Source organism: Lepidochelys kempii, chromosome 5 (genome assembly GCF_965140285.1).
Source record: "Lepidochelys kempii isolate rLepKem1 chromosome 5, rLepKem1.hap1, whole genome shotgun sequence".
Classification (NCBI taxonomy): domain Eukaryota; kingdom Metazoa; phylum Chordata; order Testudines; family Cheloniidae; genus Lepidochelys; species Lepidochelys kempii.
In genome coordinates this window covers 94,341,810-94,365,937 of record NC_136384.1, presented here as the reverse complement: position 1 = coordinate 94,365,937, position 24,128 = coordinate 94,341,810, and the positions used below count along the sequence as shown (strand labels likewise).

The following is a 24,128-nucleotide window of genomic DNA, read 5'->3' as shown; positions in this document are numbered from 1 at the left end:
TAGGCAACATCTACCAGAGGTGTCATTATGCATATTGCTTATAACATCTAATTTATTTATAGAAAATGCTAATGCTGTTTGCTGCATCAGCGATACAGAGCATGTTACCACTATAATACTGATGAAAGCAGATGCTTACTTTAGAAATGTCAGTGGAAAAATGGATGGAAATTGGGGGTGGGGAGGAAAATGATAGTCTCCAAGCTTTGTCTACAAATCAAGGTACATCCACCAGACACACGGTACATTGTTGATTTTTGTAGTACTGTACTTCATGAGTGTCCTTTTTCTTGTGTAATTTGGTCCTCAGGGGAATAGTTAATGTTGACATTATTTTCTGTCAGTGTTAACACCCCACTGAGAAGGACAGAGGCTTCTGATTCCTCTGAATTATCATTTGAGGCTCTCTGCAGACCCAGGCAGACAGTGCTGCATCAGTTTATGCGCAGTTCTCTGTTTGGCAGCTTTCTCCCCAACACTCTTTTTTAAAAAACAAAACAAAAATACTTAGATGCTTGAGTACTAGGTGTCATTCTCCTAAATAAATCCATCTTGCTGAGTAGCTACAAAGGAGCCACACTCAACCCCTGCAGCTAAACAATGCATCGTTATCTTCTTAAATTCTGAGCAATAAAGCATCCTTCCATAAGAACATTAAACAAACACACACATTTGATGCTTTCCACAAGTAGTGGAACCTTACGAGAATGGTGTTGGCTGATGAGCAGGGGTAGAGGGCTGGCTACTCCTTCCCTCTTCCTGGGAGAATTCTACCTTTTTTGTTTTATTGATAAAGGTGGGGTAGGGTAGGATTGGCTCTACCCATCTTGATTCTAAAACCAGTGCTATATTTCAAAAACTGTGAAAGGTGTCTCTGTTTTAAGAGTAACGTCTTTAGAAAATGCAAACACTTACAGGTAATATTTCAGACAAACTATTCATCATTTTTTATATTTATGCTATTTTAAACCAAACCCACTCTTGATTCAGGTTTAAAGCCAGGGAGGGAGAACTAATTAATGGATCAAGGTTCTTATGAACTATTCAAATCAGGAGACAGAGTGGTGGGTTGTGGGGGTAAATTTTCTATTAAATCAAAGATTTTAAAAAAAGCAGGACCAGATGCCTCACAATTAGAAATTCGATGTGATTTACCATTAGTCCTGAGAAGTGGCAGCTCTAAAAGTAAAAGCAAATTTTAAAGCTAATCTAGTAACTGTAAGAACAAAAATTTGGTTGACTGCCTATTATTGGGTAAGTCTTGAGCTGAGCAGATCCCTGATGGGATATATTTAACGTAACATCCCCCCCCCCCCACAAACACACACACAGACACTTTTTTTTTCTCTTCCCATTCAATAGCTACAACAAGCCATCTACCCCACAATGGTTAGTAAAGCACAGAGCTTGATGCAGCCTTGGCTGAGGTCAAGCACTCTAATTCTAACCTCTCAAGGGTTTTTCTCTGTGTTGCCAGTGTACTGGTAAAAATGACTTTAAACTCTTGTCAGCGCAGTTACTGGTGCATGCATCACAGTCCCACTCAAATAAACCTGTCACAACACAGAGTCAGCAGCTAGAGAAGAGTACAAGGGCAGGCCTCTAGCTTTTCATTCGAGCATCACTAAACGTGCACAGAGTGCCCAATTATTTCAGCATTATTGAGCAAGCCTACAGGAGGACCCAAGCCTTGCTACATTAGATTTTCTTTAGTAATTTGCTGAAGTACCGCTGAGGACACTTAAAGGGCTTAAAACGGTGGCTGCAACCAGTTTCCTTTTCTGGATTGTTAATTCAGGTTTTCTCTTTCAAATTAACTCTCACTGCATGCTGTGCAGTAGCGCTGGGAGAACTGTTTAACACTAATTTTCTCAATTTTCAGCTTTTTTCCCCTGCTATAACTGCTGGTATAGTTATTCACATATGTTTTGATTAGACATGTATGTGGTGTGTCTCTCCCTGTAAGAAAAAAATCCATGACTTTTTTCAGAGTAAATCGAGTTTGACCAGAACTGGCGAATCTGTTTACTTGATTCTCAATAATTTTTTTTTCTTGGTTAATTCAAACTCCAATCTAAATGAAATTTAAAGTCAGTATTATGCCCAAATATGTGGTCATCTTTGAAAACACAAAATGTGTGTGTTTATCGACACACATATCTATACGTATCGCTAGGTTAACCCCCCTTTCTTAGAACAAGTTCAATATCTGTGTTTAATTTCTCACAGCAGCAACAACTCCAGGCCCAGCATTTATCACATGGACATGGTCTCCCAGTGCCTCTCACTCCGCACCCCTCAGGCTTGCAGCCTCCAGCCATCCCACCAATTGGCAGTAGTGCTGGCCTCCTAGCCCTGTCCAGCGCGCTGGGCGGACAGTCCCACCTACCAATTAAAGATGAAAAGAAGCATCATGAAAATGATCATCAAAGAGGTAGGAGCTGCTAGATGACCACAAGGCTTAGTTTTTTGGTGCTTTTTGCTTTGTCTCTTCTCTAAGAAAACAGTTTTCACAAGAACTCCTATATATTTGCTCCAGTATTTATTACCTAATTGTAGACTGTAAGAAAATGTGTTCAAATGGTGGAAATCAGTGTTTATAAATCTGGTTGTACAATATTAATAATTAACTGTACAGAAAAGTTAACATCTGTGCAATTTATTCTTTAAGACATCATGATTTATTTTCGTCCAAGTATGATAAATGTGTAATTTAATGTAAACTAACTAGTAGTTTTCTCTTTGTATTTTCCCCATGCCGCCGCCGCCTCCTCTTCCTGCTTGTATTGCTGCTGTTCTGTATGCAGATAGAGACTCCATAAAGGTAGGACTCTATTTCATAGGTGGAAGGAGCAACTTAAAAGAAGTGTGTGGTACATTTTATTGCAGTTTGAACTAGAAATGTACAAAATGTTATGAATTGAGACTGGATTGTGATGTTTGTACTGATGGGCAGAGTCTCACATAGATACAGTATTTCATTAAGAAAGTGTCTAATAATATACACGTCGAGGATTGCAGGATAATCTTTTAGCCAATGAGTTTAATTATCCCATCTTTTCTCATTGGCTGAGTCTTCAGAATTGCCTCCTGTTCCTACATTTGGAAGAGCAGAGCAGTTCTTATGTCCCACTTGAGAGCAAAGGGTTGGGAAAATGGGCTAGCAGTTGGTATTAACTAGCCGGTGGAGACTGCCGACCTATGCTCCTGAATATATTCAAAATATGAACTTGTCTGCAAATGTGGAAAGAAAGAAGTTGAACAAGATGTGGAAATAAAATTTGGTTTTTACCTCCTAACCACTCGGGTTATCCCTGTTAGAAACGGTTTATTCTTTAGCCTTATCTGAAGTGGTATAGGAGACCTGTTGTTTGTTTTTTTTCCAAGCCCATGAAAGATGACCATCACATTAACCCCCTCACACTCTTCCCCCTTTCTCCACATCCCCTGAATAATTTCCTGAATTAATCTCTATAGGTAGATAGCATGAGTGTTTGCATAGCCATATAAATCCCAATATTTATAAAGGGTCACATGTACAGAGTGACTTGCATAGTTATGAATGTACTAGTCTATTTTTTGTTTGTATAAGCAAACATACCAGGATGCTTATCCAGACCTGGAACACAATCAAATTGTGTGTGTGAATTTCCTGAATTTTCAAATCAGGGCTTAAAAAATGTACCCATCTTCTACTAGCATAAGAATAAGCCTAAACAGGCACTATCAAGTATGAAATGGGGGTGGGAGGGGGATGTATTTCTGGCCATGCCTCCCAAAGGAATAAACATTTGTGTACATATAACAGTTGTAACAAATTGTCAGTCAACTTTCTAATAATTTTTATAAAAAATATGTAATTTACTACTAGGGCTGGTTAAATAGCAGAAAAATATTAATTGAATAAATCTGACATAGGTGTGTGGTAATATTGCCAAGCCTAATAGCCAGACGACCATATTTACTGCCCAGGTAGTTACAAAATATTGGTTGTCCAGAGGGATGACACAGGTGATAACTCACTGTCATCACCTATTACTCACTTGAGAAAAAGCTTCTGGGGAAGGGGAAAGTGTCAGGATTCTTACCTGAGTTCTCTGCTTGGGGTTTTGTCTGTCCTATTACCTTCTGGCTAGTAGGTCTCTGATAAATTTTAATCCTTCCTCCCCAAGCTCTTCCCTGGCAACTCTCGATTCCCCCTTCTCACCTCCCAAGTCCCTTGGATGCGACGATGAAAGGGGGTGTTTCTTTGGTCTTGCTGCTGCAAGTCGGGTGTGTCCTCTACTCTACTCTTCCCCAGCCTGCCTTCACTGCCACTGACAACTTCGCCAAGTCACAGCACAATGAAATTGATCTGATTGTCAGTTTTGTTGTTGGCCGCAAAGGGGTCTGAATATTAGCCAGGAACTGTCAGTTTTCAGTGTGAGCAGCAGAGGCACTGCAGCTGTCTGTCTGCAGACTTACAAAGACAACACTGCATTAGTTTTGCTGTCTAATTAAATTCTCTACCACAAGGGTTAGAAACGGGATTTTTGTTATTAAACGAAAGCTTAGGTGGTACAGGAGTTAATGATGCTGCATCTCCTACGCACCCTGGACAAATAGTTCAGTGAATTTTTCAAGCTCTGATTAAAAATCTATAAGTAAATCTGTACACGTTAGACTAAAATTAACCAGGTATTCTCCTCCATCTGTATCATCTAATTAATCTGAAGCCATAATGAAACTTCACTGTTTTCTCATTATGAGTTCTGTGTGCACATTTGCAAAATGCACATACATACACAAAACTGAATGAAGTTCTATTAACATATATAATACACTAATCACTGAACTAAAATAGCATAGTGCTAATAGTACAGGATTAATCCTGCTTCCTATTCTTCCCCCTCATCCAGCCCCCCTCCCCAAAAAAGAGGTGGGGGCTATAGAGCTATACACTATATTTTGTTTTCATGCTGGAAAGGTAGATTTTGTTCCTTTTTGTTTTGCAATTATGTGGAGTGATTCAATGAATGATCATACATATGGCTAGAGAGACTGAGAGAAAGGTGTGACTATTTTGTACAGATTTATTATGGAATGATAGCTATAAATAGATGTTTGTCTTGTATAGTGTTCAAATTATGAGTTGTACTGTGTCAGCTTTTAGGGCTTGCTGCCAGCTTTGCAAGGTGAAATAGTTTGCTAATTTCCTTAAATGTTTTCAGTGATGCCCAGAGTAGCAGTTAGTCGCTTGTTCTATTGATCTGTCCTCCCTTAAGTGGCTCCTGGTTAAGAGAGGCTTTTATGATTGTCTGCTGTGTGACTTGAGATGGTTTTTATCAGCCAGAACATGCCAGTTGCCAGCAGCTGGAGACTGTGTGCTTGTATGAAATAATTTATTCATGCAGGATAATGCTCCTTAACATTTAACAGGTAATGAACGTGACATAAATTTCCTTCTTGCTTTTAATTTTTCCCTTTCCTCTTCTAATGTGCAAACAGGCAGCTCTGATACTCTAAATAATAAGTAATTTTTGGCCATCTGTCAAAAGGAAATTTCAATACAAATTTAAATTAATGGTGCCTGAAATTTTTTATAGCTCCTCTAAAAGCTTCTAATGTGCAGAAAATCCTGAATCTGCTGGTAGTAATTAGTGTAGCATGTAATGAGGATATGGGCAACATTATACAGCCCCAGTGTATCGTTTTGATATGGTAGCAAAATTTTGATTTATACAAGGTTGTGTGGCTGGGTTTAATTGTGAGAGACACTTTAAAGTGTTTTCTTGACGATATAGATTATTAAGCAGGGCAGATTTTAGAATAGCTCATAAAATATAAATTTAGGCTTTACTGTAAGATTCAGGTAATTAGGGTACTTTACCTATTGGTATAAAAAAAGAAGAAGAAAGGAATTTGGTCGTATGCTTCTCTCTCCCCCTTCAAAAAAAAAAAAAAAATTCTGTTGCCACCAATTCCAGGGCTCTTGACCTGTCAGCCAGTTGTCTTCATTGAACTTGCCCTCCATAATTACACTGGCTTTTACCATACATTTAATTCTGACTGGGGATGAAGGTAACAGTTGATTCACTAACACTGGAGAGTTTAAACTTGAATCCATACAGAGGGATCCACTGTATAAAATTACTCCTTACAGGCAAGAAGGAGGGTGTGGGTCACGAGAGGGGAAGAGAAGGGATAGGTAATACTTCTTATACACAAAATTTTACAGAATCTTCAGGGAACGTGATAAAAAAACCCTCATTCATGTCCTTGCTGAACATTAAAGCCAAAATCAATGGTTGGAACCATGAAGTAAGGCAGGCTGACTTCAAAAGCCAGTTCTTGAGGCAGTGGTGCAAACAAGAAAGACACAATCATATTCCACTTTATATCACCCTTCTAAATGGAACGTTTTCTGCCTGATAAACGAAACCAGACTTGGATCCTTCCAGACTCATCTCTGGAGTAAGCAGATGACTGCTGAAACTAATTAAGAACCTTCTAGAAAACATGAGATTGTCCAGCATCAACACAATAGGGTCCAGGAAGGAAGAAAGCTTTTGGAGCATTCTGATTTTTTGTTGGATTTAGTCTTCAGAATCTTTTACAATACAAAGTTAAAGTATGGAAAAACTTAGTACCCAGTAAAATGGGTCATGGGAACTCTGTGTACAGATACAAAGCCAGCAGGGCAAACAAAAGGGAGAGGTGAATCACAAGGGCACTTCTAGAAGTGCTGATGTCTCAACGGCTGTGATGGAGCATAGACCTTTCTTTTAAAATTTAAATTTACCTTTTACAGAATATTCTTTCTGACTCCTTCTAGCAAGCATTGCAACTCAATGGGGGTTATTTTTAAAGGCTATTCCTAGGCATTTTGCAATGGAAAAACTTGGTTCTTGCTGGCAAATTGTTCCAGGATTTTTCCATGTCTATACAAATTGCTCAAAGAGGAGACCTGGCTCTTCTCCTAATTTCCCGCCACCATCCAGCCAGATTTTCCCCTAACAAGAGGTAGCAGGTTCGCCTTGTTCCCTAACAAAGTTCCTTGTGGCAAAATTATCCTGTAAGGAAACCGAGGAAGTATTTGTGGAGAAAAGCACCATCTGAGAGTAAATGATGTAAGTTTTAATTGTCTCTCCCTCCTGTGTAGCTTTCTCTATGCTATGACACCTACAAGAAATGGGCCAACTAATGTCAGCTATTTTGCGGGACAGTCAGAGATAGCTGATTGTATTGGTTGTCTTCGTAAGTTTTTATAAAAGCATTTTGAACCATCATTTTGGGCATATAGCTAAACTATGTAACTGTGCAGTCCTGCTACTGTTAGCCTCATACTCATTACATTCACTTGTTTCAAATTGGATTGTAAGCTTTTTGGAACAGAGCTCATGTCTGTATTCATACAATGTCTAGTACAATGGGATCCCAATTCTGCCTGGGGCTTGTGGACTCTGCTGCAGTTAGAAATAAGCAATAATAATAAATTAAAAGTTGCAATCATATTGTTGGAATAAAAGTCTGTTTGAGTTCAGTAGAATACACTTTGTGTAATACAACTGTCAGTTTTTGATGTGATGTATTAAGGCTTCATGCATGTTTTGGCTACATTTTGCCCAGTTTGGTGGTAAACTAGTAGAAATCAGTACAAACTCGAGTGGGATGGATAATTGAGTTTTCCATGTGATAAGGTTGCTTTTGTTACCATTTTGAGGCCACAGTCTGTATGAAGGCCTTGATCCAAACAAATCACCAATTACTTCTGAATATATAGGCCTCTTTTCATTATAGTATATAAGTAAGAGTAAGCATGTTGCTCCCCACAATTCTAATTAGGTCTTTTCAAACATTTTTGTGTGAATTTAGTGATCCTGTAAGGAGCAAAGGAGTTAACTATAAACAGGCATCATTAGAATGAAAAAATTCCTATGCATATTGTTGTATTCTTGTGTATTATCTAACTTCATTATGTTTATCTGCTTCCTCATTTTTATGCTGGTAGATGATCTAGTGGGGATACACAAATAGTCTTTTTGTCTAGATTAGTGACTTTAATGTGAGGCTGAGATGAGTGGTGCTAATATGTCAACCTATGAAGAAGATATGTGTATATGTAAACATTTCTTGAGTATAAATAATTGAAAGGTACCCCAAAATATGTCTAAAGAAACTTAGAGAATTTATTTTCTCTGTTATATTTTCTTTTTATCACACGAACTCCACTCACTTGAAAAATACTGCAGATATGGGTTAAATTTAAAATATCCCCATTTGAGCTGATGTAGAAGTGTTTTTCACTTGTCTCCTCATCACTGTTTCTTCGTGTGTGTCATACACAAAATGTTCATTTTTATCAAAAAATGCAATGATCCGCATGTGTTTTGTTTTTTTACATTAGTGATGTGCTTATTTTATGTTGAGCATATTTGAGCTACACTTCTCTCCACATAAGGCTAGTTGAATTTTCACTAGGCACACTGATATTTTTGAGTATACATATCAAAGTGTAATTAGTAACTTTTTGTTCTGTTGGCTTGTGATCAAATAATTTGTTTAGTATTAATTGATATCTGCCTCTGGACATGGAGACAGTGCAGAATGTAACAGGTGCCCTAATTCCTGAAAATGTGTTGTAATTGTTTGTTTGTGGAACAGATGAATAAATATCTTTGGGGCATAGCTGGTCCTCAGGTGGTGAACATAAACGGATTAATGATGTGTTTGGGTGAGACATGCTTGTGTTTTGCAGTCTCGTCCAGTAACTGTCTGCTGAAGCAGAACAAATATTAATTAGCAGGGCCCTGTTTGTTTTCTTGGTCTATCTTACATAGCTGATTTTTGGCACTGCTTTTTAAAAAGATAAAATTTCTGTTATTTGATTAGTAACACGTCACTACATTTTGTAATTTTTAAACAAATTATTTAAAACAGAAAACTTTATCTCCAGGTCAATAGCTCCCTTACAGATTTTTTTAAAAGTTCACTTTTGCATTTTTCTTTCGTTTGGTGTCCTATAACTTGCCTTTTTAAATGAAGCCATTGGAGTATATTTGTTCAGTGTGGAGCATTCATTTAAGAGTAACAGCATGCAATCTGGTTTCAAAAAGTTAGCTTCTCAGGCTATTTTTGATGATTTTATCTCCTGTATATCATACATACATCTCTTGAACTCCTTTTCCCTAGACTGTATACAAACTATACACCACCCTTTTCCTCCATCATATTCTATCAGAAGAATTGCCTGCAGTGACAATTTCTGGTGGCTGCAGTGTGCATGTATTGGGTGAACTCTTACAATGCTTATCACTTATCAAACTTTATTTTGCCACTTGGTGATTTAAAATAACTCTCAAATATTCTCTCTCCAGATGCTCACATCACCCAGGAAGCAAACATGTACATGGGTTGTAATTTCTAACCTGAGCAGTCATGTCTAATTATTTCCATGGCAACAGACTGTGACATTAGTAATATAAAATTATGACCTCACATGATAGAGTAGGAAAAGGAAGCTTTCTGGAGTGAAGAGGTGTTGAGGTAGCTGGAGAGGTCTTCTTGAACACAGTATCTTCAATAATGCACTATTTTGAAGAAGAGAGGGAACGTTTTTCTGTACTGTATTCCTTGAAGTTGAAATATAAATGTACAGTCATAATTAGTGTTTAGATGTTGGCATTCAAGATTTGCCACAATTTATTCATAGTGAACAAAACCAGAATGAAGGGCATACTTTTTTTCTTCATGTTTAAATGGCTTTTAGTCTAAGTGAAGGGGGAAAATAGGTAGTTTGATCAAAGCAATATCTAGAAGCGGGTCAATTGCTTTCTATTTTAGAGATTTCCCTCAGCTTCATGATCTTCTTTTTTCTACACTGAGCAGTTAGTGTTTAATTTTAAATTCTTTTAAAATACTCCGTGAATCTCAGTTATTTTGAAATGTCCTTTATTTTAATGCAAATTAATTGATCCATCAGAAACTCTAAACACTTCTTAAAAGGAAAGGAAAAAAATAAAAAGAAGGAAGGGGAGAGAAATCACCTTCTGCTACTAAGTAAGTGGTAGAAGAAAAATCAAAACTTCCTAACTTTTCATCTGACCATAAGTCACTGAGCACTAATAGCAGGTTAATATTTGCATTAAATTATACTTACTGCATTGTCTCCCACAGTGAAGCAGAAGTATGTTCCCAGTAGAACTCCTGTCTTCTGTTGTCGGCTTCTTAGATTGACTTCGGAAGACATTAGAAGAAATGGTCTAAGTATTTTCATGAGCCATTATGAAGAATTCATAAGTACATCATGAATTACAAAGTGTTAATTTTTGAGGAGGATGGGAGGGGCAAAGAAGGGGGGGAAATAAGTATCCCAGTCAGTAAGTACCAGCCAATGAGAGGAATTTCCAAGAAGGTTACACCACCTGTCCCCATCTTCTCTTCCCAATACTGTTCTAATTAAGCTAAATAATTAAAGTTTGTGTGACTTATTTTATATAGCAATTTTAAAAGTTCTGTGTTTTCTTGAGTGACATTTGGCCTTTTGAAGAACAAAATAAAATTGGAAATGCTAATGTTTTTCAGCCAACTAAGGGAAGAAAATAAAAATGTCACCATGGCAACAAAGCTGCTTTCTAGATGGCGTCCTAAGATATGCCTGAACTAGAAGCAGATGTCTGATTTGAGAATCTTGCCTCCTTCAATGTAAACAAATAACTTCTAGGCAGGTGTTGGAAATAATATGGAAATCCTATTAAGGGGCCCTGGGTTCCTGTCACTCAGGAAGCCCCTGCCACAAAAGGGCTGGTTGTCTGAATAAAAGAGACAGAGTAAATTCTCATTAGGCTTTAGCTTTTCCCAGGAAATGATTGTCTCTGCGTGTTCCTTCTGTGAATCTGAATGTAAGCAATTTCTTCTATTGATCTATTCTGCCAGCATTCTCTTTCCCCTCTATTTTTTGGATTAACACTTGATATGTGCTGCTGCTCTAAGAGTTGTGACATTTATGATTTTAACCCCCAACCCTCCACACACATACACCATCTCCCTATTTCCCTCATGCCCCCTCCCCCCAAAAAACAACCAACCAAACAAACAAAAAACAGATTGCAGGCCTCTTCAGGGCAAATAAACTCAGATTAAGCCAAGGATTGAAAATAAGGTATTGGGGAGGCAGAGTAGCCTAATCATAGATAGCTTATTGCTCTAGTTTTTCTGCGACTATATAGATTATGTTGTAGTCACTGACACTGTCACACTGAACATTGCATGAACAAAGGATTCTTTTTTCTTTTTACAAGGGCCACAAAGTTTTGAGGGGTTTTGTCAAAGGTTCTGCCTTTGTTTGATTATTGATGGTACATGGTGGCAGTCAACAGTACACTTGTGTGTGCGTGTGAGAGATGGAGTTGAAAAACTATGTGCTTTTTTCCATCTAAAATTGCCAAGAAAGTATGTGGTATCCAGAGTCTGTCTATAGGTTTTATTATTTATTTTATTTATAATGCAGTAGGACCGTGAAGCCGCAGTCATGGATGGGGCACCATCATGTTAGACGCTGTACAAAGACAAGAGTTCATTTACTTGCAGCCCATAGGTCAGAATTTTAACCTGGGCCTTTCTGAACGCGAAGCTCAGGAAGTGCTTTTGAGCCTTTCTAGGTTGAAAACTGAGACAATTTTTCCCACCTCTTCTCCTCCTTTTTTTTTTCCTTTCTTTTTTTGGTGCATAAGATGTGCATAGTGTTGTTCTTAATAATACTCAGAGGGTTAAATGTGGATAAACACAAAACAAGGCTTCTGAAAAGCCTCACTATTATCATGCAGCATTTCTTGGACTATAGTCCCTGAGACACACTTCATAAAGCCAATAAAGTGCACACTGGTGGTCTCCAGTTGCCCTAGCAACGGACCATAGGGCACAGTGTATGTGAAATGCATGAACATCTGTGAATTAATCTTTTTTAGTTTGTTCTTTTCTTGGCACTGATTGGGCCACTCTGGCTTGTGCTTGTGACATTGCGTGAGGAGGGATAAGCTGAAGAGTTCCCCTGGGCCCTGCCCTAAGTGGTTGGCAGAATGGAAAGTGAAGTGAGATTTATCCAGGCAGTGCTTTCAGTAGTTGAGGGATTTAGCCTGACAGCACTCTCGGTGGGACATTATTAGCTTACTTTCTGCTGTGCGGGGAAATGAATAAAAAATTTTCTAGTAAATCTAGGCATTATTGGGTTTATTGGTCTGCCGTGAAAAAATAATCTGACAAGAAAATTGAAATAATCACTTGTGTTTATATCACAATTTACTGGACCTTACCATTCTTCTGTTTTGTTCTTATTGGATTATAGCAAAAAAATAAATAAATATTGGGCTGGTTTGAAGGAAACCATTGAACGGAAACATAAAACAAAAATTTGTGTTGATAACAGAATGGAGAGGAGGTTTCTCATGACTTCATGTTAAGGATTCAAATCTAGGCGAGTAAGGGATTTTTGGGGGTGGGGTGAGCAGAGGTTTTCAGATGCAGTATACAGAAATTACTTAACAGAATAGCATCAAGGTAGTTAGCGTCTAGAAGTCTTATGAGTTCCTCTTTCACTTCCTCCTCCTCCTCCTCTCCACCACCCCTTGGGCACACTACACTGCAAATTTTGTGTTCAGCTCCTAATGTCAATACCAGATGCTCACTTGTAAACTGCTTGGCTTACCCTTGTCGTTTTCCACTGTGTCTCTGAGAGGACTGTAGGGGGAACACTGTGTACGTCATATAATCAGCTAATGCTGGATACAATCAGTATTTTAATGAAGTATTGAAAGTGAAATGCTGCTTTAATCTGCTAATTGCATTAAGAGGACAACAGATTGTTCTGTATCGCTCTTTCCTTTGGAGCTACAGTCTTTCAAAGAACACTGAGGTGCTTTTAAGTGAGGCATTACAGCCATTTGGACTCTATATGTTTGCATACGAATATTAACAAGCACAGCTGTACCTTGGGTTTTCTGTCTCTTGAGAGGCAATGAATGCAGCTGTGGGGGGTTTGTTAATATGTACTTATGAGCAAAAGAGGGGGAAAGCAATTTCAGCAAGCTTTGTTCACTTTACTACATAGCTGCCTGTCGTAGGTGAACTTAAAGGTAAACAGTGCAATGAAACGGAAGTACGTCAAGACCTTTTTATTTCAAAAGATAATATTGCCTTTGCTATATTAATCTTTGAATATAAATAGTACTGGAAACTACCTTTTGAAATTTCCCTATTTCATAAGCTCTGCTTCTGGGGCTAAGATGGAATCTGTTCATTTATCACAATAGCACAGGTGTGTGAAGGACGGGTGCGGAGGGGTCACTCTTGATTCCAATCTTTTCAGTCAGAAAGGGATGTCTGTGTAAGTGTGGCTGTGTGTTTAGCATAGACTGCACGTAATGCAAATCTTTGTCATTGCAGCCACATCCTGTTTAGTTCTTTGCTCTTTTTATTGCAAAATCAAATGGCTGGACAGTGTAGAGGTTGACCAGTCTTTTTACACTAATCATGCAAAATTTCAGCTAACTAAGCAAATTTTAACCTAAAAGGCATGTAGCTATGTCCTGTGATGCTCCAATCCCAGTGTTTTCGAAATCGTTATGGATGGATTGCAATAAATATCATGCATAATTTTTTTTGCCTATGCTTGCAGGAGGTATGTTGAATCCTTACCTGTAGATGCTGTATTTCTATTAACTGCCTCCCTCACTGTTTTTTAGGGTTTATTTATTTAAAATATCAAAACAGAGTTATTTTTTGCTTCAAGTAAGTGTCTGGTTTGGATGTCTTTTTCCTCTCCTGGTCTGAAAAAAATTTTTTTTCAATAAAATAACCTGCAAATATATTTTTTTAAAGTGTGAGCTATTTATCAGCTTGTGGGCTTTGTGTAGCAAGGTAAGAGAGGCATTCAGCACTCTTAATTATCAGTCAGCCCTTTAGAAGAAAGAAAACTTTTGGGCTGCCTTTCCCATGAAGTAAGGAACCATTCCAAATATCCCAGCAGTATACATAAGCTGCATTGGTACCAGCATGAAGGCAGCCTATACAAGGTCAGCTCAGTGACTTTGTGAGAAGCATTCTCTGGTATAAGCCTTATCATAGAGGTAATTTCAAAGCTTTATATCCCACCATAGAGTGTTGGAAAGGGGGGGGGAAAGAACTTTTCAATGGGCTTTCTGTAGGACAGCTCTCTGCTCCATCAAGGGTTCTGTGGTAGCTGTGCTATCTCCAGCAATGGTGTATGCTGAATGTAGCACTCAGGTGTTCAACCCGTTAGCCCATCAGTTGATGGGACCAGCAGTGGGGAGAAAATGTAAGTTTTAAAAAAGCATACTCTTCTTCCCTGTTCTATTCAGGGCATTTAGCACCAATATTTGCAGTTTATTCAGCTTACAAACATCTTTGCGTTTCCCCTCTCAACATTGCTTGATTTCACATTATTTTCAGGCTATGAAATGATAACCTAGTATCTATAAACTGCCTTTCATTCAAATGGCCCCTGAAACATTCTACAAATATTACTGGCAGACTGCACAAACAAAGGCACCGATCCTGCAAACACCAGGGTGTGTATTTAACTTTGTGAACATCTGGATTCCCATTGACTTCAGTAAGGCTCCAAAGGTGGGGTGAGAGTCCACCCAAGCAGCTCACTTTGAAGGATCAGGGCCTAAATATCTAGGAATTGTTGTAGCCACCTCTAGGCTAGAATGCTGAAGCTGCTGAACAGACCTATGTACTTTAGCCAGCTGGAATTGAAAGGGTTGTTACAGATTCAAAGTAATTGCACCTGTATTTTCCCTCAAAGGCACCCACTTAAAGGTTTCCAGCTCCCAGCCCTCCCCAGTTCTGGGCAGAGACCCGCATCTTACACTCTTCTGGGTGGAGTTTTTAAGGTTACGCAGCTCCCTGATCAACCCTTCAATATCCCCAGCAAGCCAGTCTGCTTAAAAGGCTAGCACTTGTGTTTTGCTTTCTCCCCGAGGGCTAAGCCAGCATATTGCTGGCAGTTACAAGTTACCACACAGGTTCTTCCAAGCAAGCACATTTATTCATAAGGTAAAAACATTACAGAGAAAGCGTATAAAAACAATAAAAGAACCTAAACACAGCTTACAAAACTTACCAGAGGTCACCCCCAACTCCAGCACAGGCCTCTGGTAGTGCCAGTCCTTTAAATCCCACAACTGGGTTTTCCCTGTAGTTACAAGTTCATATCAGCCTTTGGCTCAGGAAACAGAATGAAGGCTGAAAATCTGTTTAAGTTTGGTTTGTTTATCCAAAAGTTATTTCTTTGTCTGTTTGATCTTTGGAGAATCCAGTTTGAAACAGAATTTGTGAGCCTCTGTGGGAGGTGGTACCTCTCTGGAGGTGTTTATAATCTGAGTGATTTGTCTTAAGCATCCTGTAGTGTTTTCATTTCCGGAAGGAGCTGTGGTAACCCTCCCCGCAGTGAAGTACATACAGTCCCTGGCCCACAATGATATATAAACCATTCATACACTTAATAAAATATGGTCTCCCAAGGATATTGCAGGAAGTTTCCCTACCTGCTACTGGGTAACTGAGATAGGCAGAAGAGAGTAAATGGGATGACCCAGGTAATATACACCTGTCAGTCTGACATTGATCCCAGGTAAGATAATGAAGCGGCTGATATGGAACTCGATTTAATAAAAATTAAAGGACGGTAATGTAAATAATGCAAATCAACATAGGTTTTTAAAAAATAAATTTTGTCGAACTAATTTGTAATCTTTTTTTTTAAAAAAAAAATATATCAAGTTTGGTTGATAATGGTAGTAGTGTTGACATAATATATTTAGACTTCACTACATTTTGATTTTTAAAAAAACCTAGAACAATATAAAATTAACATGACACATAGCCAGCTTTTAATCCATTTGATAACTGTCAGGTATCAAAATGTAATTGTAAATGGGAAATCATCATCAAGTGGATGTGTTTCCAGCGGGGTCCCTAACAGATTTGTCTCGGCCCTGTGCTATTTAACGTTTGTATCAATGTCCTGGAAGAAAATATAAAATCATCACTGATAAAATTTGCAGATGACACAAAAACTGGGGGGCGTGGTAAGTAGTGAAGAGGACAGGTCACTGATTCAGAGCAATCTGGATCTCTTTTTGAATAGGATCCAGCAAATAATGTACTTTTTAATAGGGCTAAATGTAAATGTATACATCTGGGAACAAAGAATGTAGGCCATACCTACAGAATGGGGGACTTTATCCTGGGAAGCAGTGACTTTGAAAAAAATTGGGGGTCATCCCAATGGGACACTGTAGCCAAAAGGGAATGCATAAACAGATGAATCTTGAGTAGCAGTAGAGAGGTTATTTTATCTCTCTGTTATTTGGCACAAGCGTGACTTCTGCTGAAATACTGTGTTCTGTTCTGGTCCCCACAATTGAAGAAGGATGTTCACAAATTGGAGAAGGTTCAGAAAAGAACCACAAGAATGATTAAAGGATTACAAAACATGCCTTATAGTGGTAGACTCAGAGCTCAATCTAGTTAGCTTAAAAAGAGAAAGTTAAGTGGTGACTTGATTAGAGTCTGTAAGTATCTACGTGGGAAACAGAGATCTAATAATGGGCATTTCTAAGCAGACAAAGGTATAGCATGATTTGGTGGCTGGAAGTTGAAGCTAGACAAATTCAGGCTGGAAGTTTACCACGGGGTGTGGTGGATTCTCCACCACAGACAATTTTTAAATCAAGATTGGATGTTTTTCTAAATGATCTGCTCTGGGAATTAGTGTGTGGCAATTCTATGGCCTGTGTTATACAGAAGATCAGATTGGATCACAGTAGGGTCTTAAAATCTATGAAATATCTATGAACAGAAATATGTTGGTTAGAATTTGGCCAATTCAGTGAGATTAATACCTCACTAAGCAAATTGTGATGTGATCCTTAATTATAAAGACAAAAATGTGCAGTTTTATGTGAAATATGGTCAGAATTGCTGTTATCATTTTGCTAAAATTTCAAACAACCGGATAGTCTCTTTGGGAAAACTAGCTACTTAGCTTGCACCACTACTACTGTAGATGTCAAAAATAAAATATTCAGAAGTGTTTTTGATATTGTGCTCTAGCTCAAAATATGTCTCTCTCCAACTCTAAACTGAGATGTCTGTGTAAACTGTTCTTAGAAAAAAACACTGTTGTATATGCATAGTATTACTCCTACCAATAATGTGATTAAAGCAAAACAAGCACAAACTTTTGTTAAGTGCCTGATCCTGTTCAAAAAAATAACGTATTTTTTAAAAATATTGTATTGACATAGTAGTGAAGTTGTGGCCACGACCAACGAAAACAAGGAAAATAACATTTGAAGCTGGCTGCTGCTTCCTGTGCACAAAGTGGAGAGAGAATTATGATGGAAAATGTAATATTTAGCACTTACCTATCGCCTAGTTTTTGACTAGGGTTTACATGTTCAAAATGCTGTACAAACATTAATCTTCATTAAAACCCTGTGAGACAAGTACATTAATACCCATCTTACAGATGGAGGAAACTGAAATACACAGGTGACTTGCCAGAGAAAACGCACTAAGTCAGAGGCAGAGCAGGGAATAAACTCATGTATGCCTGCTTTGTGCTTATGTTCTTAATGACTTGTACCTAGTTTTAAATAATCCCTGGAGATCAGTCTCTACAATTTGCACTTGTGTTACAACTTCAATATTATGTGTGTGTTTGTGTGTAAATGAATAATACATTGGGATTAATAAATTCACAGGCATGAGTAGTCAGAACTCTGTTTTACACAGTGCAAAGCCCCTCACCCTCTGAACAGTAATTGTGCCAGGAGCACTGGGCACAGAAGCACCAAAATCTACTGAACATTAAGCTTTTTAAGGTCATAGGTTACCAATGTCCTCTGCTATGTCAGAGCTTATCTGTTTCCTCCTCCACAATGAGACAGCCAGTAGTTCCTCAGAAATATTTGAAGAGATCTCATTTAGTAGTTTACGGGGAAAGCCTTGAATAATTCACACAACAAATGATTAGACAAGTACTTATCTATCTGACTGAATTATTCTGCATGTTTGCTGAAGCAGTAAAGCAGGAGAACAGCATTTCCTTCTCCAGAGGGTTTACAGTGGTAGTATTGACCCACCTAGTTTATTGGGTTTCAGCCTTTTGTTGACATTGTTGTAAATGAAAGCAGCCTGGACAGGCACTGAGCAGCTGGGTTGGATAATTGTGAAGGATTCATGCTTGTTGCTGTTACCTTCAGTGTTTGTAGTGGGTTGTTTGCTTTGACTTTTGTTGAACTGTTGACAAAAGCATTTGATACAAATGGGAACAAATAAAGTGGTGAGATGCCAGGAGGGCTTGGCAGTAATGTTGGTTTTCATGCTGACTTAAATGGGGAATGTGGACACTTATCTGAATAGGAAATGGAAGGTGTATTTAGTGTTTGTGGGCCCCCCCCACCCCATTCCAATTTCAATTTCTGTCAGACATGTTTTGGCAAATAAAGGTGAATAAAGCGTAGTGGAGGCACTATCACCAGTGCCTTAACTCTTTGGCAGTAGGTAATTTTTGGAGCATCTATTTTTGGCTGGGGTTGCTCTACTGGGCAAATCCAGTTCCTTGCATGAAAGGATTAAATGTAAAAAGGGGATGGCGGGGGGAAATTGGGAGGTTGGAGGATAAATAGAACAGTATACACTGAAATAGTATAGCCAGCAAAATTGAAGTCATTTACTGGAACGCTTTTAATTTGGTTTAAACAAAATACTCTTTTGTATTTTCAAATACAGAGTAGCTCAGCTGTTGTGAAGCCAGGAAATTAGTGGTATTTTTAGAGAAATACCAAAAGCATGTCAACAACATAGCTTTGGATGATAATGTGGGCATTTTATTCATGGGGAATTATCAATGCAGGTTACTGGACAACATGGTGTGACTGAGAATGATTGAGCACAGGGGGAAGTGGCTGTCCTTCTGTAAGATGATTTCATTTTGCATTTAGTCGTTCAGGAAGAGAGCAAGGAGACAGAAAGGAAGCATTTTTAAACATTGAAGATGCCTATTGTGGTACCTGAGGGCGGGGGGTGGGGAGGGGTCGGGTCTTACCTTTCCACCTCTCCCTGTCCCAGAACTTTCACTACTACTACTTCTTTTCCCTCTCTCTCTCATTTGACATTCATTATTTTTATTTTGACAGTGCCGAAGGACCAACCAAGAATGGGACTCCATTGTGGTAGGTACTGTACTGGCACAGAGTAGTAGTCATTCCCTGCCCCAATCTAAATAGACAAGACAGACACAGGCTGTGTCTACACAGTGCTACAGGGGCACAGCCGCAGTGTTGCAGTTCCCTGGCTGTCATGTAGACACTTGCTACAGCGACAGAAGGGGTTTTCTGTTGCTGTAATAAATCTTCCCCTTCTGGAGGTGGTAGCTAGGTCAAGAGAAGAATTCTTCTATCCGCCTAGTGGTGTCTATGCCAGGGCTTAAATCTGTCTCTGGGGGTGTGAGGTTTTTCACACCCATGAGCAACAAAGCTAGGTCAACCTTAGTTTTAGGTGTAGATCAGGCCACGGGGTGGAGGGAATGGTTATAACACTCAAGCAGAGTAAGCAATGTGATGGCAGAAAATAGTATGTAAGTGTCACAAATTTTTTTGAGGGGGAAGGAGGCAATTAGTTAGGAGAGTATATGCTAAATGGGAATGGAAGGAGGTCGGGGGGGGGGGTGAAGGTATGTAAGAGGGGCGGGAGTGGGGAGAAGAGGGCTGGAGCAGATAGCCAGTCAGTGGCAGGACAGAGCAAGTCGGAGAACATTCTATTGCCAAGGGTCCTGGCTTTGGCTGATTTTTTTCCCCCTCCTGGCTGGAGTCTTTGGCTGGCTCCTCTGCAGTTTTCCCACAAGGGCCATATGGGAGGCCCCACTGGTTTCTGGTACCCCCAGAGTTTGGGTATATGGGGAGTTTCCCTGCATAATTCTGGGACCAGGGATGCTGGGGAGAGGGTGGCCTTGACTGTGCCCATTTCATCCCTTCCCCACCAGTGTAGCAGTCCCTGCTCTTCTTTCTGTCATCTTAATTCTATCTTGTAGCTCGGCTGTGGGGGAAGATAGTGTCCTTTGGGAAAACTTTATTGAAGAGAGAGCTATGTCTTGCATTCCTAGACACGGCCTCAGGCTCAGTTTTTCTGATCTCCTCTGTTTAGGAGCATGTCTGAGCATACTTTGTCTTGTACCTGAGACTCTTAATGCATTGTCCCCCTGTCTTGAAAGTCATGGGCTGAGGGAAGCTGTCTTGAAGGACTGGGACTTTCGAATTTGATCCTGAAACATGCAGGGAGCCAGTAGCATTAGAGTGACCAGACAGCAAGCGTGAAAAATCGGGACGGGGGTGGGGGGTAATAGGAGCCTGTATAAGAAAAAGACCCAAAAATCAGAACTGTCCCTATAAAATTGGGACATCTGGTCACCCTAAGTGGCATGCGTGTGCTGCAGCACTGATAGTATATGAGCTTGAAGGTCTTTAGTCACTCAGCCAGAGAGTTGCTACATATTGCTTGAGCTGAAGCTTTCACATAGGACTCAACCCCACGCAGAGTGAGAGACAGTTCAACGTGGGAGTGTCAAAGATGTAGATCACAGTGGCAGGGGCATCACCTGAGTTGAAAGGGCAGCAGGGTCTCCTGGCCGTCTGAAGATGGTTGAAGGCATTCCTTGCCACTACTCTATGTCCAGTGTGAGCTGATGTTCCAGCATGAGCTGAACGTTGCAAGGTTTTCTGTCAAAAGTATTTTTGTCTCCTGCCTTCACACAGCTGTAACGAAATCCCAGTGTGGTGAGAAAATTGCATGCACTTATAGGGCACCTGGATTGTTTGATAGTCACTTTTTTTTCAGTGCCACCATCGTAATGTTATTCCTGCCCATATTTTTGTGGCTACAAAGGAAGAGAAGATATGGGAGGATGGGAATAAAATTGCCTTTTACAACTGCCACAGCTGAGACTCCAGTTCTGCTACATGTAGTATGCCTGGGGACTGCTGCATCCCCACAGAGCCTCTCTAACTTCAAGGGGTATAGCAGTCTGCCCCACTAGCTAAACACTGCGGGATCAAGGGGCTGAATTGCTGATTAATCCTACTAATATAAAAAGAAAGTGAAGAAATATCAAGCCATTTCCTGTGCTTCAGGGTTTAGAAGAATTGGTGGTGATGTTACTGTAAATAGATTATGCACAGTGCATCCCAATAGAGCTTCTTCTGCAAAAGTATTTTCTCTGGGTCTCCAGGGAATATCCTGAACAAGTCCTAGGTGGCTCTAAGAAGTTCTCGTAGCAAATTTAAAACTTGAATGAAGAAAAAGTGAGAAGAAATCCGTGAAAGGTGAACAATCAAACCAAACAAAAATAAATATCATACCCAGAATTCTTTCTTGAGAGCATTTGGGAAATCCATTTTTGGATAAACTAGGTAATGAGAGAAGGTAGGGAAACAATTTGTAAATATTCTAGGGCTGTGTCTGTTTCTTAACACAGATGGATCAGTCTCTGATTTCATATGAAATCCATTCCTCTTGTGGCTGCTGCACGGAGTCAAGAGAGTGGCACTAGAAAAAACTTTTAGATTAATCAGCTTTCCCCCAAAGACCTGTAGGTTGCGCCCAAAGCAGTCGTCTACTAGGAAGAACAATAGGCTTGGAAAGTCTGAAACTGAAAAAAGGGGGAAGTCGTGTTTGTTTGTGTGGGAGTACTGGTGAATGGTCACAGGACCAAACAGGAGAGAGAGAGAGAGAGAGACGCGGTATGCTGCTTAGGTCTAGTTTGGTCTTGGCTTCCTTCACATCATAAAGGGCTGCATCAAGGTGTAAGATGTCCTGGTGTCAGTTAGGTGGGGAATAGAATCCTAAAGTGACCAAGTAAAAATGAGAGCATACGTGTGAAAGTGTTCTAAGTAATTAAACATGGAAAAGTGTAAAGTAATGTGATTAGGGTTGGTACACAACCTTATAGCAAAAAAGGCCTTCATTGGCAATTTGCCATGAGCCTCTGGGCTGCTCCGAATTTGCAAATGATTTACATTGGATTTTAATCAGAAAAATGCACATGCTACATTTGTTTTTATGTATAGAGTGCTATAAGTGCAAACAGGGCTTTACACAAAACACAGTGAAAAACAACATATACTTTAAAGGATGTAGTAAAAAGAATGTCAGTGGGAAGACTAGCCCTGTATCTGTGAAATCAGCATATTTGTACATCTGTTTCTATCTTTGAGGTGGCCACGTGCATTTATGGAATACAGGTTTGAATTTATTAGGCAACTTCAGGGTTTGGTTTTGTTCACATGCCTGATAGGAAGGGTTTGTTTAAAAAATAAGTATTTCCAAAGAGATTTGCATAAATAGCCACCGCCGCCTTGCGTAACTGACTGTCTGGCACTCAGTTGCCACTTCTAGAAAATCTGGACGTTTCTTTCATGAAACTTTGTTTGGAGTCTTATATGGCAGTCAAATTTTAGATGCATTGTGGCTTCAGCTACTTTAAGTCCAACTGAAGATAACTTTGTGTCCATTGCAAAAATGTTTGGTCTTTTACAGTTCACAAGACTATCTACTTAATTTAGATGTAGGCAAACTAAAACATGGGCCAAAGGTACTAAACCTGTAGGTTTGTAGCATGGCCAGAAGATAACATATCTGGGCACTAGCAGACCAAGTAGGAATCAAACTCTATAGTTAAGGACCCCTATACAGAAGAAGGACTCCTCTTGTTGATATCGTTGGGCAGTAGCTTGATAATTACCCCTGAGAATAACCAAGATGATATTTCATGGGACATGAGACAGTCTCTAAAGTAAATAGGTCCCAAATTGCTGAAAGGTTTTATAACTTTAAATCAAGCACTGAAATTCAACCTAGAAACTCACAGCAGTGTTTTGTATTTTCAGTGTAAAAGTCCCTCTGAATAGCAGAGAATGTTGCTACCTGCTTAACTTCACTGTCCTGTTGGTATATGTGGAGAACATATACCAGTGTTGGCTGGAAGTGACAAAAACATGGCTAATTGTAGCAAGATCTCTGAAAAGTAAAGGGCACACTCCTCTTACCAACCGTAGGAGGAAAAAGTGCATTTGACATGAATGGCTACCAAAGCAGCACATGATCTAAGAAGACCCCTTACTTGTCAACCTGTGTTACAAATTATAGCCATTCTCCCTTACTGTCATTGTAGCCATTATAACCTTCACCAGTTCTTCTGCCTGTTTACCCCAACTAGCAGCACGATGTCAGTCTTGTCTGGATTGAACCCTCATAGCCAAACCCTAAAGTTAAACAATAAAACGCATATGTGGTCACCTAAATTATTGGGCACTCAGGATTTCTTAAAATCAAGTCGCTTACATAAATGTCTGCATATGGGCTTAGACACCTAACTTTAGGCAGCCAATTTTGAGCATGTTGGCCATAGACTTTCCAATTAGCTGGTCAGAGTGGTGGGTTGAGAAGGTGGAGAGCACATTGCAATATAAAGGTACCTTTTGGGTGCTTTCTCGTAAGTCAGTAATCAATGTATCTTGGGTTGATTATATTTCTTGGGCCTTTGACCTCCTCCTGTTTGTTTAATCCAGTGTACAGTATTACCTTGTAAATAGGAAATGCACTGAAATTGTCATTTAAGTAAATTTATTAGAGCCAGCTTCTCAGGGTTCATCCCAAACTGGAATGAATACCTTTCATTTTTATAAATAAATGAAACATTATAGTTTCCAAGACAACCCAGATGAAATATCTGGCTTTGCTATAGGAGCTAAACCCACACCCGAGGCATTGTTATCTTTATCCCTGCTGGGTAATTTGTACACTGCAATAGTTTGTTTGGAAACATGCCTGTTGTTGTTTAAAATGTACTTAATGCTAGATTAGAGTACAGAAGCTTTTTTTGATTTTGTTTTGTTTATACAAGCTTGTTTCTAAACCGTTTAAAATAAAGAGTTTGAGTATGAATGGTATTTAAAAAATCTTTCACATGGTGTTTTTAAAACAGATCAATTTCAGCATTAAAATGTTAGAAATTCAGCCAAGGAAAATTCAACTCAGGATTGTATAACTATAATGATAATATA

At 39.2% G+C, this 24,128-nt stretch overlaps 1 protein-coding gene across 7 annotated transcripts in view; it reads left to right on the top strand.

Moving 5' to 3' along the window:
* The window catches only part of TLE4 (TLE family member 4, transcriptional corepressor), a 121,059-nt gene that overhangs the window by 66,026 nt on the left and 30,905 nt on the right, over positions 1–24,128 (top strand). For 4 of the 7 annotated variants that reach the window (XM_073345090.2, XM_073345087.2, XM_073345083.2 and 1 more), the window contains 2 exons: positions 2,230–2,434; positions 2,808–2,824. In XM_073345090.2, coding sequence (XP_073201191.1) covers positions 2,230–2,434; positions 2,808–2,824 — 222 coding nt within the window. Of the gene's footprint in view, positions 1–2,229; positions 2,435–2,807; positions 2,825–19,208; positions 19,245–24,128 lie in introns of all 7 variants that reach the window. The other 3 variants (XM_073345088.2, XM_073345084.2, XM_073345091.2) reach the window with 2 other exon arrangements.